The 14,457-nt window shown below is 36.8% G+C and overlaps 2 protein-coding genes, 1 long non-coding RNA gene and 1 other non-coding gene across 4 annotated transcripts; 2 read left to right on the forward strand and 2 right to left on the reverse strand.

Annotated features, from left to right (window-relative positions):
- The first annotated feature begins 4,214 nt into the window (after positions 1 to 4,214).
- LOC103437494 (U-box domain-containing protein 11) lies at positions 4,215 to 6,518 on the forward strand. The gene has a single exon (XM_008375969.4). The coding sequence runs from the start codon at positions 4,583 to 4,585 to the stop codon at positions 6,245 to 6,247; it is 1,665 nt and encodes a 554-aa protein (XP_008374191.2). The 5' UTR covers positions 4,215 to 4,582; the 3' UTR covers positions 6,248 to 6,518.
- Positions 6,519 to 9,024: 2,506 nt separating this feature from the next.
- Positions 9,025 to 10,919, forward strand: LOC114825350 (uncharacterized). The gene is made up of 4 exons (XR_003774001.2): positions 9,025 to 9,158; positions 9,294 to 9,414; positions 9,839 to 9,905; positions 10,708 to 10,919. It is a non-coding gene; the product is annotated as an uncharacterized lncRNA (long non-coding RNA).
- An 863-nt stretch (positions 10,920 to 11,782) lies between these two features.
- Positions 11,783 to 11,885, reverse strand: LOC114825688 (U6 spliceosomal RNA). Its single transcript, XR_003774520.1, has one exon. It is a non-coding gene; the product is annotated as a U6 spliceosomal RNA (small nuclear RNA).
- A 487-nt stretch (positions 11,886 to 12,372) lies between these two features.
- LOC103437495 (CASP-like protein 1F2) lies at positions 12,373 to 13,706 on the reverse strand. Its single transcript, XM_008375970.4, has 3 exons — positions 13,289 to 13,706; positions 13,059 to 13,182; positions 12,373 to 12,776 (listed from the first exon to the last, which is right to left on the reverse strand). Exons 1-3 carry the CDS (start codon positions 13,486 to 13,488, stop codon positions 12,555 to 12,557), a joined length of 546 nt encoding a protein of 181 aa, XP_008374192.1. The 5' UTR covers positions 13,489 to 13,706; the 3' UTR covers positions 12,373 to 12,554.
- Between the last annotated feature and the right edge of the window lie 751 nt (positions 13,707 to 14,457).

A 14,457-nucleotide genomic window follows, 5' to 3' on the forward strand; every position in this document is an offset into this window, starting at 1 on the left:
GTGGAAATGAAGTTAATTTGTTCGTATTTATATTTTGTTGGGACTTTATGGGCTATTCATTTGCAAATTAGTATTCGTGGTTATACTTTTAATTATGTTTACTGTGAAGTGAATATGGATTGTGGCAGTAAACGGGACGAGCTTGATTTTTAATTATAATTATATGATCACTTTTGTGCGTGTGTGTGTGTGTTTTTTTTTTTTTTTTGAACAAATGATATTATTTATGAGTAAATTATAGCTATGGTCCCTTAACTTTAACTCAATTAGAGCAATGGTCCCTCAACTAAAAATTCATTACCATTGATCTTTTAACTCATCAAAACGTGTAGTTATGGTCCCTCAATTAAAAATCCATTACCATTGGTCCCTCAACTTTAATTCAACTGGAGAAATGATCCATTAACTTTAACCCAATTGTAACAATGGTCATTCCAACATAGCTCGTTTTGACAAAAAATTTGACGTAGTTGACGAAAATGACCATAATTACACACTTTGATGAGTTGAGAGACCCTAATTGTATAAATGGTCATTCCAACATAACTTATTTTGACAAAATTTTGATGAAATTGATGAAAATGATTATAACTACACATTTTGATAAGTTGAGGGACCAACAGTAATAGATTTTTTTTAGTTGATGGATCATTGCTACAATTTACTCTTATTTATAAAGGATAAGAGAGTGAGTTAAACCTTACAATTAACTCGCAATAATATGGTTCAAATTCGCATTTGGTCAGAATCGAACCTAAGAGTTTGATTTAATGATTTTTTTCAATGTAATTTTATAAAAATTTGATCTACAGTTTAAGGATTCGTGAAAGATTTTCTTTATATCTTTTCTATATTAAAAAACAAATATTCTTGCTTAGCTATAAATCATAATTGAATTTTAAAATCAAGATTGTTGAAGATATATTTTAGTGTAATATTTTTATGAATTTTTTTTATGAAAACAAGTGGGACACGGACTGCGACTCCCCAATAAATAAAAAATGTAGAAGGTCATGGGTTCGATACTCCGAGTTTGGTGAGTCTGATTGATTGTGACCATGGGGAGGGTGAAAATTCTCATTACCTTTGAAGGCCATAAAGGGGTGGATAACCCTGGTTTGCCACAAGTTGTCCCTCTTTTTAAAAAAGAAGAAAAAAAATGAAAACAAAAAGAATAAAATTTGAGTAAAACAGATAGAGCACACACTAATAAACTTAACATTTGTTGCAAGTGACCATTTACCATTGTGATGGAAATAAGTTGTGCTTTTACATTCCGGCGTGGATTCAAACCCTTCGGCTTCCTAATCTAACATCTAACCACTAATGCTATCGTCTTATCAAAACAAAACAAAAACTTAATATTTGTTTAATAATTATTTTGTTTTCAGCTTTATTTATTTATTTATTTATTTTGAACACTTGCAATCTTGTGCGATAGCTACTTTTAATTTTCAATAAAGTAAAAATGAAAACGTCTCCTTAACTAAACAATTCCAATAATTTCATTGCAATTTCCCCCTCAATTTAAATAAAGTTCATAAATAAAAGGGTAATAATAAATAAATGGTTAATTACCAAAATATAACCAATAAACAAATGGTAAAAGTATCTTTCAGTCGCTTTTTTTTCCTTAAATATCCAGTGAGGTAGACGCGGTGCTTTTACTTTCCAGAGTCATAAACACGTACATATATATATATATGGTCAGACTATCCCGGCAAAAAGTCACATGCTTAATGTCCAAGCAACTCGTCAACCTCTCCCGTCACAGCGCAATCCCATTAGCCAAGCCCAGCATTGACTCTGACTCGTAATCCAATCCAACGGTCCAGAAGCGGCTGTGACGATAACGGTGAGAGACAACTGGAGATTCCGAGTTCCCGGAAAGACCAGGAGACTTGGGACCTTTCGCTTTCCTACCTGTCACTAAAACTTTAAAAAGCAAGTCAATTGACGAGGGCAAGGGTTAGGGGTAGAAGTTTTATTTATTATTATTATTTTTTTTTGCTAGCAAATAAAATTCATTAAATATCTATAAACAGGCATATGATATTCCTTCAGAGGTAATAAGGACATCGATTAAATATCTATAAACTGGCATATGATATTCTTTAAAGTTTCATTTTAAATGCTCATGTTTTTATAGTAAATTTTCATCGAAGACAACTGATCTCTATATTAACATATCTATCGATATTTCTATAAATTTACATATTGGTATTTCTACGAGTACTGATATTCTAAACATGAGTTGGAAGAGATTAGGGCATAAAAGTGCTCGGTGGCTAGTTATTATTGACTACTTTTTTTTCTTGAGTTAGATTTTTTAAGAGCTTTAAACTTTGAAGGCCTGAGCTATTTCAGCCTAGACCAAATATATATTAAAAACTAAATTTTGTCATGTGAATGCCTATACTTATTTGAATATATTACATATGAGATTATATTATTCACATATTTATTTTTTATTTTTATACGTCACTTATTAATGTTTTATTTTAATTTTTTTCAATTCATTCGTTATACGAATAATCAAAATAAAAAAGAGGTATGCGTGGATTACACCACCTAAATAATATGATCTAATAAAATAGGGGTATAACTGACAAGAAGGTGGGACCGTAATTTGGCTCAAGTCCCGAGTATTATAATCTTATTTTTCAGTCGAACCTGCTACGAGGGCTAGTTGCTTCTTCACGTGCCTTGTATCTACGTGTGTTGCACGTGGTAGTAAACCAAACGGCGCGGACCGCGTCAGCGTTTCCCTCCACGTTACCTTGGTTGGCTCCACTTTAGTAAATACCATATATATTGGGCAAAATTTAATCAACTTCTTTATTTAGGGTTTGGCTTTATTTTCACAAGTTTATAAAATTACAACTGTATGTATGTAGATTCATAGTTAAGTATTAAAGTATAATTTGATCTAATTTTTTCAATTAACATCACTACGAAGGGTTGAGCAAAATAATTATAAGGAAAAATTAGGTTTTCATCATTCATTTTGCTACTCCATTGATTAAAATCCTATTCATTTTCAATTTTTTATTAAGGTTCTTGGTATTAATAACATCATTAATTATTTTAATAATAAAATATTTTTTTATTTCTAAATATATTCATTTAATGTTAAAAATATTACAATTAGTATATTTATATTTATGACTAAATTTTTTATCATATATTTTTAGTTTTAGTTTGTACCCATTTTTAATTTGTAATTCTTTTTTAACTTGTACCAATTTTCTTTTCAGTTTTAATTTTTACCCATATATTAATTTCTTTTTGTGCCCATATTTTTTAAAGTTTATTTGTATTTGCACCCATATATTTTTTTTATTTGTACTTTTTATTTTGCTAAATGTACCCTTGCTAATTATATGTACCCTTGCTAATTATATGTACCCATTCATGTAAAACTTTTTAATCTTAAAATGTACTCATTCTTAAATATACTAATTTGTTATATGTAAAATGTATCTTTTTTTTTCATATAAAATCTATTCAATTTTTTTCTAATCCATTTTTAAACTTATATGGGTACATTCTTTTTTCTTTGATTTTAAAATATATTCATGTCAAGTTTAATCGAAGAAATTTACTAATGTTATTAAGCCTAATTTTTTTTTGTGATTTTTGAAGAATGTACCCATTTTTTGGTTAATTTTGATGAATGTACCCATGTATACACACACACTCAATAGTATATTTATATTTTTAATCCCACAAATTATGTTTTTTATATTTAAAATCTCATTTTTATAATTTAAAAAATATAGTAACGTACAAAGAAATAAATTATCACATTAATATCAGGGACCTCGATAAAAAATAAAAAACCAACAAGGTTTCAATCAAAGAATATTCATAATTAAGGACCGTATCCAAAGTCTCTCTAATTATAATTATGCCAAAATGTCATTGAAAAGTTAAGCAAAATAATTTTTAGTTCAGTGAAATTATATAGACAACTTTAGTTTTACATTACAAAGGTTTTGAGTGAAGATTGATGTCAATACGAATTACATCTAATTCTTTTTACTTAACTCCATATAGTGATTTATGTAGTCGTGGATAATAATAACTGCCGTCGATATATTAAGTTTATAAAATGAAAAATTCAGTAGAATGTTTATGACGTCATTAACATGTATGAACAAGCTAATGTTAGATATTCAAAAGTTTTCTTTTAGCGAACACGCAAGTAAGTGAATATATTGTTGTAATTTATTCGATGTTTTTGATAAAATAAAATAAAATAAAAGTTTTCTTTTAATAAAATGTTAGATAAAATGTTTACATCTTGTAACTTAAAATACGGTAGCCTAATCCGAGTCCGTTAAAGGCGCGCGAGACCACTCGCGGCAGTTGCGTGTGTGCCGAAGCCGCCAGTCAAATTCCACGTCACCCCCCACTATTTCTTCTCCTTCGCGACCACCTCCCCTGCTCGTCGTCATTTACTCCAACATTTCCCTCTCTCTCTCACTCGTCTCTCTCCTCTGTAAACCCTAAAAAGCAAACCCCCTGACTCTCTCTCTCTCTCCTCACTTTCTCTCTCTACAGAGAGCCAGCAGAAGCCATGAAAGAACCAGAAAACGATCCAATCGCATCGTCGACCCAGCTCATCTCTTCACTCTACGACCAAATCCCACTCATCCAAACTTTCAAAGGCAAATGGGCCTTAATCCGGGACAAGCTCTCGGAGCTCCGGGCCCAGCTCGTCGACTTTGCCGACCTCCCAACCTCCACCTCCCACCCCCTCTCCCTCCACCTCCTCCTCTCCGTCTCTCAAACCCTCAGCGACGCCGTTTCGCTCTCCCTCAAATGCCAGACAGCCAATCTCTCCGCCGGCAAGCTCCGCACCCAGAGCGACGTCGACTCGATCCTGGCCCGCCTCGACCGCCACGTCGCCGACGCCGAGATTTTGATCAAGAGCGGCGTCCTCCTGGACTCCGCTGTCTCGTCCGTCAGCAGCTCCTCCAAGAGGGAGACGGTCCGGGCCGAATGCCGGAACCTGGTGACTCGGCTCCAAATAGGAAGCGCGGAGTCGAGGAACTCGGCGATGGAGGCGCTTTTAGGGCTTCTGCAGGGGGACGACAAGCACGTGATGATCGCCGTGGCGCAGGGGATCATTCCGTTGCTCTTGCGGTTACTCGATTCGAGCTCAATCGAAACCAAGGAAAACGCCGTTTTCGCGATATCGATAGTGTCGATGGTGGAGAGCAGCAAGCACGTCTTGATTGCGGAGGGTTTGTCGCTGTTGAATCACCTGATGCGGGTGCTAGATTCGGGAAGTGGGTTCGCGAAGGAAAAGGCTTGTTTGGCACTTCAAGCTCTGAGCTTTTCGAAGGAGAACGCGAGGGCAATTGGGTCTAGAGGTGGGGTTTCGTCGCTCTTGGACATTTGCCAGGGCGGCACGCCCGGCTCGCAGGCTTCGGCGGCAGGTGTGCTGAGAAAGTTGGCTGGGTTTGCCGAGAATCAAGAGAATTTCTTGGAGGAAAATGGGGTTGGTGTGCTTTTGGGGCTTGCGAGTTCCGGGACGGCTTTGGCTCAAGAGAATGCGATTGGGTGTTTGTGTCATTTTGTTTCTGGGAGTGAAAGTTTGAAGCTTTTGGTTGTTAGGGAAGGTGGGATTGAGTGTTTGAAGAATTTCTGGGACTCTGGCTGGAACAATAACAATCGAAACCTCGAGGTTGCGGTCGAGTTCTTGAGGCACTTAGCTTCGTGTTCTCCGATTGCTGAAGTGCTTGTTTCTGACGGGTTTGTAGCTAGGCTTGTTGGGGTGTTGAGTTGTGGTGTGTTAGGAGTGAGAATTGCAGCAGCTAAGGCTGCTTATGAACTCGGGTTTTGCTCAAAAACTCGAAAGGAGATGGGTGAGTGTGGCTGCATTGACCCATTAATCAAAATGTTGGATGGTAAAGCCGTTGAGGAGAAAGAATCGGCTGCGAAGGCCTTGTCAGCATTGATTTTATACGCTGGTAATCGAAAGATTTTTAAGAAACATGAGGGTGGAATTGTGAGTTCAGTTCAGCTTTTGGACCCATCAATTCAGAATCTGGATAAGAAATACCCTGTTGCCTTATTGGCAGCGCTTGCACATTCAAACAAGTGTAGGAAGCAAATGATTGCTGCCGGTGCGCGTCTACATTTACAGAAACTCGTCGACATGGAAGTAGAGGGGTCTAAGAAGCTCTTGGAAAACCTCGGTCGGGGTAAGATTTGGGGTGTTTTTGCCAGATCTTGACGATGGAAGACTTGACGAATGCCGAATTTCGGAGTATAGAGGTACACGAAGATGATTCATTCATCTGTATGTACAAAACTTGTGATTACTTATAGTTTTGGCTTTGTTTTTCCTGTCTTTTTTCCAACCATGTTTATCATTGGTGTTCATTCATGCTAGAAAACTTAAATTAGCTTCACTGTATCTAGTTTTGGTGACCTAACTGGATAAGCGTTCTTTGCTTTCTCAACAAAAAGCCAATGATTGATGTTGCTGCCTGATTGCGAGTTCATACATGTGTAGTAAACTTTTTGCGACTTCATTGACTTAACAATCTAGCCAACCATAGTTCGTAAAGATTGAGCCTTGTATAGATCGAGGGATAAAAGAAAAAGGGAGAAGCCAGAAGGGAAAACCGAAGTGCGAAAATCATTACCTACCAACGATTTGTAAGGTTGAATTTTCTGTGTCATCTCATAGTTTAATGTTAATTTTTGTATCAATATGTTAAAACATTATACAAAAACGTGAAGCGACGGAGAGTAAAGTTTTCTCTTTGTCAAATTTCTGAGTATTGGTCAATTCATGAAAATGAACAAATTTGCAGTTAGGTCCCTGTTTACCTAATCCTTGATTAATTTGATGAAAGTTTTGGACCTGGAGGACAATTGATAATTATATAATAAAACAAGAGGGGGGCCAGAACCATGTGCTAGGACCCTATTACTGGATTATTTGCATTACTGTCTCTATTATGTTCCTCCCCTGTAATGCCAGTTTCTTGTAATCTGGTATGCCCCATTACCCATTATCACCCTAATCATCTTCTGCACTCATCTCTCGTCTTTTGCAAGTGTCAAATCTGTTTGGCTCTTGGCTGCACGTTGGAGACAGTCTATCTATTTAATGGGTTGTATATTCCGTCGTGTCTATCTTTCTGGCGTGACAAGTAGATAGATACGAGAAGATATACAACCGTAGATAGCTAAGATTATCTCTTGGGACTGATTTTGTAATTGAGTAGCGTTCATCAGATTGCCGTACAAGTTATAATCTCAATTCTTTCAGCTAATTTGATGGTTTAAAGTTTTGTGGTTAAGAATCATGTGGCTTTGTTGATGGAGCATGTGCTTTTGTTCTATCGGTTGCCCAATTTTGCACTCCTGTGTTGGCAAATCTCCTAACCATTATTTGCCATATATATATATATATATATATACACACACACACACACACGCAATTCCAGATGGCAAATCAACCCAATGGATAACTATTAAAACCCGTTAAGTGTAATACAAAGTCGGAATGAACTAATTTGGAAAGAAAATGACTATGATTCTGTTTGCTTTGTTGGATTGTTCCTAATTGGAAATGAAATAAGACAGCTAGTGGGTTTTGGTGGCCCATCTTTAAATTCTTCACCTTATTATTATTATACTCTCTAATGGATCTTTGGAGAAAATACGGTCAAAGTGTGATTTTTAGTGATGAAAAGATGTAATATTCTCACTTAATCCAAAACAAGAAACTTCTATGTGGCTTTTTCTTAATTATTTTTTACAAACAGTATTCTAATAGCGTGAACATGAATACTAACTTAACTAATTGACTTAACTTACGTAAATTGTAATAGATATGCTTTGATTTGCATCATCTACTTTGGTACTACAATGTCCCATTGCCACCCCTTTTCTTATTGTCTTTTTACTGGTGGTATTTGGTTTTCGGTGTTGTTCAAGTGTGGTGTTCCTTGGCTAAGGTTCGCTTGGCCTTTTTTTATCATGTGGGCTGCTAACCGTTGGAAGGGAAAATCTTTATCGTTGATGGGGTTGAAGTTTTATCTTGTAGCTACTATGAATTATGCATGGAAGAGCGGAACAATCGTAAATTCAAGAACTCGTGTCAACTCGCTATGGTGGTTCTCAACTCAATTGAGTCCATTATTAGACTTAGGTTGAGTTCTTTGAAAATTATCCATTCTGCTGCTAATGAGTTTATTTAACGAAAATGGAATATCTCCAAGAATAATTAGTGTTTGTTATTACTGCTCTGGTGCAACGTTGTTGGCTTGGTTGCTGCAGCTTTTTTATGCTTGTTTGTATTATCTTTTCTCTTCAATGTATTTTATTTATCAAGAAAAAGAAAAAAGCAGGGTACTGTTTGCTGAGTTGAAAGATAAGGGAAGGGAGTTGATAGACATTGCCGATATTAGTGGAGTTTGGGTTGCGGTATTTCGGAGCCTATAAATAGATGTTGCGGCCCATATGTATCAATACGTGTATTCGGCTCTGTGTTCCAAATGGATAAATATACTTTGTTAATGATTAAGAGCAATCCCTTTAATAGTCCCCTGAAAAATCTAGAGGACACCCTACCAAATGCCAATCACTTAACATCCGTCTGGAAGTACTTTTAAAATAATTAAATGAAGTACTAGAAACTAACAAAAGACATGGTGCTAAAATCAAGCATAGTTACGTTCTAGTATCCATGTAATTGACTCACTTAATGAAATAAGGCTTAATCGTTGTTGTTTTGTGCTTTCAAATCACCAAAAACATTTCTAGTAGTGTTTTGGTAGAAAAAGGTCAATGTGTTTCTGTCACAGCCCGTCCCGGAGGTACTTTTGACGGGAATGTGAAATGACAGAATTGCCCTTATTGGACATTAAGGTACGTAGGTACGTAACGTTATTTTGAAAATAGCATTGGTTGGATGGGATTTTATTGGAAATTGATTTTTGGTATAATTGGTTAGGATGAAATGGAGGGTGTGGATTAATTTGGACCACACATGACCTTCCTCTCTCCCTCTCCTTTCCCCGTGCTTTCCCTGTCTCTGTCTCTCCCTCACGAACTCACACCCTCACACACCCATATCGTACGGACCACCACCAAAACCCTTCAAAACTTGACGGATCGGGGCAAATAAGGTATGTATCTTCATCGTTTTGACGTCCTGAGTTCATTGGTACTAGTTTTAGGAAGTGAAACCTTCGATTTCACGTAGATCCCGAACCTCCATTTTTGAGGTACTGTTCATGCGAACGTAAAATGTTGTGTTTCAGGAGATTTCAAGCTTGTGGTGAGCTTTAGGAGGTCCTAAGGAAGCTCGGGGACGTTCGTTGGAGAATTTTGGACGCCGGGATCGTAGGTTTCAAGTTTGGCCGAACCCTTGGTTTTTGCAAGGTGAGATTTCGTAGTTTTTAGGCCCTAAAACTAGTCCAACGTGATAGTGCACTCTTAGGGCTTCAATTTGGTATAAAATACGAAGAAAATGGGTGAAAAACGAAGGAGAACAGTGAGTTTGAAAATCGGCCGGAGTTCGGCCGGAGTCCGGCCACCGGAGAACCAGTCCGGCGAGGCCCTGCGAGGAAGATGACACGTGCACTGCACGTGCTGCGCGTGGCCAGCGCGTAGACCCGTGCCACGTGTGGCGCGTGGGGGCGCGTGGGGCTTCCAAAAATTTTTCTAAAAATATCCCGACGCTCGTGACGTCGAGTAGGTCGATGTGGTATATTCATATACCAAAATTGAGCACCGTATGAGAAGTTATTTCGAATTATTGGTGATGTGTTTAAAATTAACGTTTTTATAGTTGTTTCGCATATAGGTGAGACGTATCACGAGGACGACCGCATCCAGGGACGCCACGGGGGTTACGACCCGTCGACTTATCAGTGAGTGGGCAATTTTGTTTTCGTATTACCTATATACTATTGTTTTTCCCAGAAAAATGCTTTTATGAGAAATTATGTTTTGAAAATGCCATGCATAGAATTATTTGGAAAATGTGAATTTCATATGAGTTATATGATTGATATATGATGCATACATGTTGCATGGTGCTGTGGAGGCACAGGTAAGTCAGGTGAGTTCATTTATTCATTGAATTGTTGTTGAGATGTTTTGAGCTCATAACCTGCACCCTAGGTGTTAGTGCTTATTTTATTCACCACACCGCACGCTCGCCTTGGATCCAAGTAGGTGGATGTCGTACAGACCATGTGAGGGTCCCGACATGCCAGTCGTACAGACCATTAGAGGGGTTCCGACTGGTGGGTGACCTTAGATATGCGCGCTGATGATATGATGAGAGAAGCACTAGAGCGTATTTTTACACCTATCATCGTATAGACTACCTTACGTAGTTCCGAGTGATGTGCAGAGTAGGGCCGTACAGGTCACTGTGGTGACTCCGGCTTAGTGGGATTTTGAGCTATTGAATTAATCGTATAGGACCAACTGCAGGGTCTCCGATTGATTCCTGATTTCACCTGATTTATATTTTGATTTATGGCATGGCATGTTTTCTTGAAAATGTTAAAGATTTGAGATTTAAATGTTGAGATTTTATATGGTTATATATTTCTGGGAAAGTATACAGGTTTTTACGGCGAGGGGATATAACTGTTTTAATGAAATGTTTTGCAAAACTAATTTGTTTTACTGACCCACTCATTTTGTTTTGCGCCCCTCCAGGTTCTAGTTTAGCGGTGGTTGGCTCACGAGGTCCTTTCCGGCTTTCTGACAGATTTGGGACATGTAGGACTCACCTGAGGGTGATGTATTCTTATTTTAGTCCTACTTGACTGCAGTTAACCTATGCTCTGAACTTATGTGTTTACTTGTAACTCGTCCGGTTATGTCCGTATGTGGTTATGTTGAGTTTGGTTTGAATTTCTGTTGATTTATGTTGTTGTTACGCTTCCGTGTCGTGCTTATGGTTACGTCACGCCCACGTGACGGCCAGCACACCTGGATCCTCCGGATCAGGGTGTGTCAGTTTCTCCGTTGAAAATCAAGTGCATTATGAAAGTATCACTTGTTGTGGCTTCATGAATAGAGCACTTCAATTGCTTTTTTAGGTGCCATTTGCATTTTTCTGTAAAAAGTGTTTCTTATAAGTAGCATATGTTGCATGCTTCTTTCATGGAGCACATCAAGTCTTTTTTTTAGTGGGCACTTGAATTTCTCTTAAAAAATTGGTGTACTCCAAATACTAGAAATGCTTCTGACCATAAGTGATTTTTAAAAAAGTATTTTCAAAACGAGCTCTTATTGTAGCTAGTTCCAAATGAGAATTATAAGATTTGGTAATGTTAATACGAAGTAAATTCAAAAAATGAATTCTACAGTTAAATCCAAATATATTTCTTTAGTACTTAACTAGTGTATTCCCTTTGTTAACATTAACAGAAACACTTTTGAATTAAACTATAGAAAGAAGAAATATGAACTGTTAAGTATCATATGCAATAATAGTCAAAAGAAAAAGAACAAAACTTGAAAATATGAGACACATGAATTAAACTATAGAAAAGAAGAAGGGAGCTGATTTTCACACACCTTTTATAGCTTTTCCCACACCCCTCTTTGTTCCAAGCCATCAGATTGAATAAATCAAACGAAAACAACGGATATGATTAGTCAGAGGTGTATAGGAAGCTATAAAAGGTGTGTGTTTATCATTTCCCAAGAAGAAAAACGCCGCACGTATAAACACTAGATGCAATAATAGTTGAAGGAAAAGAAGATCGAAACTCAGAAAGGAAAAAAACATTTAGACCATTTCTCGATTTATGCGTGTCATCCATGCACAAGGACTATGCTAATCTTCTCTGTATCGTTCCAATTTTATCGGATAGCCCCGAAGGGAAAAACTTACTTGCAAGTGAGTGCTATATAAAGCCTAATGAAAGAAGTCTTCTGGCCGATGTGGGACTGTTAGCTCACCTCCGCGTCCTCCAAACAGCACTCATGATATTATCGTTTATGTGCAATTTACAAATTTGATTGATTCCATACATACTTTTAAAACTAACCCATCTTTGTTTTTATTTATATTAATATGATATTTTAAATTACTCTAATTTATGAAATAGAGAATTCAAATTTTGGTTAAACTGATGAATATTGTATTTACCAACTGATTCAACTCACGAAGTCACGAAGGAAGTGTTTTTGATAAACCCGTGTTAGCGGAGAGGGTTAGATAAAAAGAGGACTCAAGCTCAACCAGAGTTGTCCCAAAGGCAAGGCGACCAAAGACATGTACCATAGTCCTCAGTTAGAAACAAACCTCATATTTTTTTCATAACCTAGATGGTAAAATGAATTAGTAGGTTTGATATATAGTCTCACTAATTTATTAAAAAAATGTATTAATTAAGTTAAGATATTAAATTAGGAGTGCCTCATTAAACTCTCTTCGTAGGCCTCAGTTTGCAGTGGGACGGCTCTAGCTCAACATTTTCTTATATATCACATTGCAACTACGTCCATCACGCTCAACTTCTTTTACAACAACAACAACTTAATTAGAAGATCTAAACCTGAATCTTTCTCGACTTGGTTGCAGAGCTGATGGTGAGCATGAGCAAGAAAACGAGAGACAAGTAAGAGAGAACCACAGAATCAGTCCCTCTTTTGCAGAACTTCCCAAAGTGATCACAAATTGGCGCCCAGCCCGAGTGGCTATTCCCATATTGCCCCACGTACCCTATTGCAGTTGCAGCTGAGCATCCAGCCATCAGCAAACACAGCATTACCTGTCAGACGAAAGAAAGATTCGAACTTGAGACATCTTTAAAAAAAAAAAAAGGAGAAAACCCTGCTAGACTAATAGTTCGTTGATATACAGTAATTTTATGCTTGTAAAGCCGAGCTGGCATACCAAATTGTGTAGGGACAAGATATTGCGGTCTGTACCAAAAGATTCAAACTTGAGACCTCTTTTTGAAAGAAAAAAAAACTCAGAGAACTCGGCTAGACCAATAAATATTGGTAATAAGGAAAATTATGGGTGGAAAATAAAAACCGAGTTGGCATACCAAATCGTGTAGGAACAAGATGAAGTAGTTGGTAGGATTCGAACCATGGCGATGGATAAGGAAAAGGAGGAACAAGGAGAGCAAGCAGAAGGCACTCACAACAGCATTTGCATAAGCAAAGAACCTGCAAAAATACATAATATGTATGAAAAATTAATTAAACAAAATGAGAAAAAAATTATTTTTACTTTTCGGGGGCAAAATAAAATTGGTTTTATCTTTCATCTTACTTGAAGGTAGGTGAATAATAATATCGAGCATCAAATTCTATGCCAATAATCTGACTGCTTTGCTTGTTGGTGACCATCACCCAAGTTGCAGCCAATGTAGCAGTCATTGTGACAGTTCTCATGAAGATTTGGACTCCAAGAAAAATCTTTTGGGTTTTCAGAGGTGGGTTTTGCTGGAACTTGGAGTCTGTGCTGGCCATGGTGAAAAGTTCTTGGGTTGCAGAAAACAAGGAACAGAAAATAAGAGCTGAAGGGAAACGATAAGGGGCAGATATTGAGTAGTGTGTGGAGATAAGAGGAGCATTTATACAAGATAATGGTGATAGGAATCTTTCGAGAGTGGAGAGTTAAGGTGTTGGTGTGACTTGTCGACTCAACCGCAAATTAAATTTTTGGGTTTCCATTTTATCTCATTTGCAGAATTTTGGCATGGACAATTACATGGTTTTTCTTATTTTAAATGCAAGGATATTAAGAAAAAAATAAGATTCGAGCACAGGACTTCTGGCGAAAGAATAAACGTTCTTAACCATTTAAACTATTCTTTGACAATTACATTGATAAACTTAAACCCAACGATTCTTTTGAAATTTGGTTTAATATTTGCTTAAGGTTATTTAGTTTGATTTTTTTTTTTACAAACGACAAGATAATTATATTAATTTCATTTAAGGTACAGAGGAAGAGAGATTCAAACTTAAAATCAAATGGTAAAATATATTACTCTAACCAACTTGACTATACCTAAATTTACGACTTAGTTTTTATTATTACCGAGTTAATTTAACTCAATTACCCTTGGAGTGAGTGATGATGCTCCTAGAGCATTGAGAAGTTCAGAAAAGTTTGTCAGTTTTGGAAGAGAGAATTACAGCCATCTTTTGGAAAAGAGAATTACAGCCATCTGCCAACCATGTTCATGTCATGTGAATGGTTACTGCTTTTAACTTAGTGCTGAGCTAAAAAAACAAATTATCAGTGATCTGTAATTCAGGATCTCATATGTTGAATTGGAGTAGTTATTTATTCCCCTTCTTCCATGTATGGTTTCACAGTTACTACCAACCAAGAAGGTGGATCAAGAAATTTTTTTTTACTAGTAAGATGTTTATTATGTTGTTAGACTGTGAATCTAAGTTATTCATACATGTTGTTTTTATCCGTATGTT

This window comes from Malus domestica, chromosome 06 (genome assembly GCF_042453785.1).
Source record: "Malus domestica chromosome 06, GDT2T_hap1".
NCBI classification, from domain to species: Eukaryota; Viridiplantae; Streptophyta; class Magnoliopsida; order Rosales; family Rosaceae; genus Malus; species Malus domestica.

Bases quoted from the DNA above. Each gene is read 5' to 3' on its own strand.
- LOC103437494 (XM_008375969.4), top strand. From the start codon at position 4,583: ATGAAAGAACCAGAAAACGATCCAATCGCATCGTCGACCCAGCTCATC.
- LOC103437495 (XM_008375970.4), bottom strand. From the start codon at position 13,488: ATGGCCAGCACAGACTCCAAGTTCCAGCAAAACCCACCTCTGAAAACC. The intron at 13,183-13,288 runs GTAAGATGAAAG...GTATTTTTGCAG, and splicing joins TATTATTCACCTACCTTCAA to GTTCTTTGCTTATGCAAATG. The intron at 12,777-13,058 runs GTATGCCAACTC...TTCGTCTGACAG, and splicing joins TCTTGTTCCTACACGATTTG to GTAATGCTGTGTTTGCTGAT.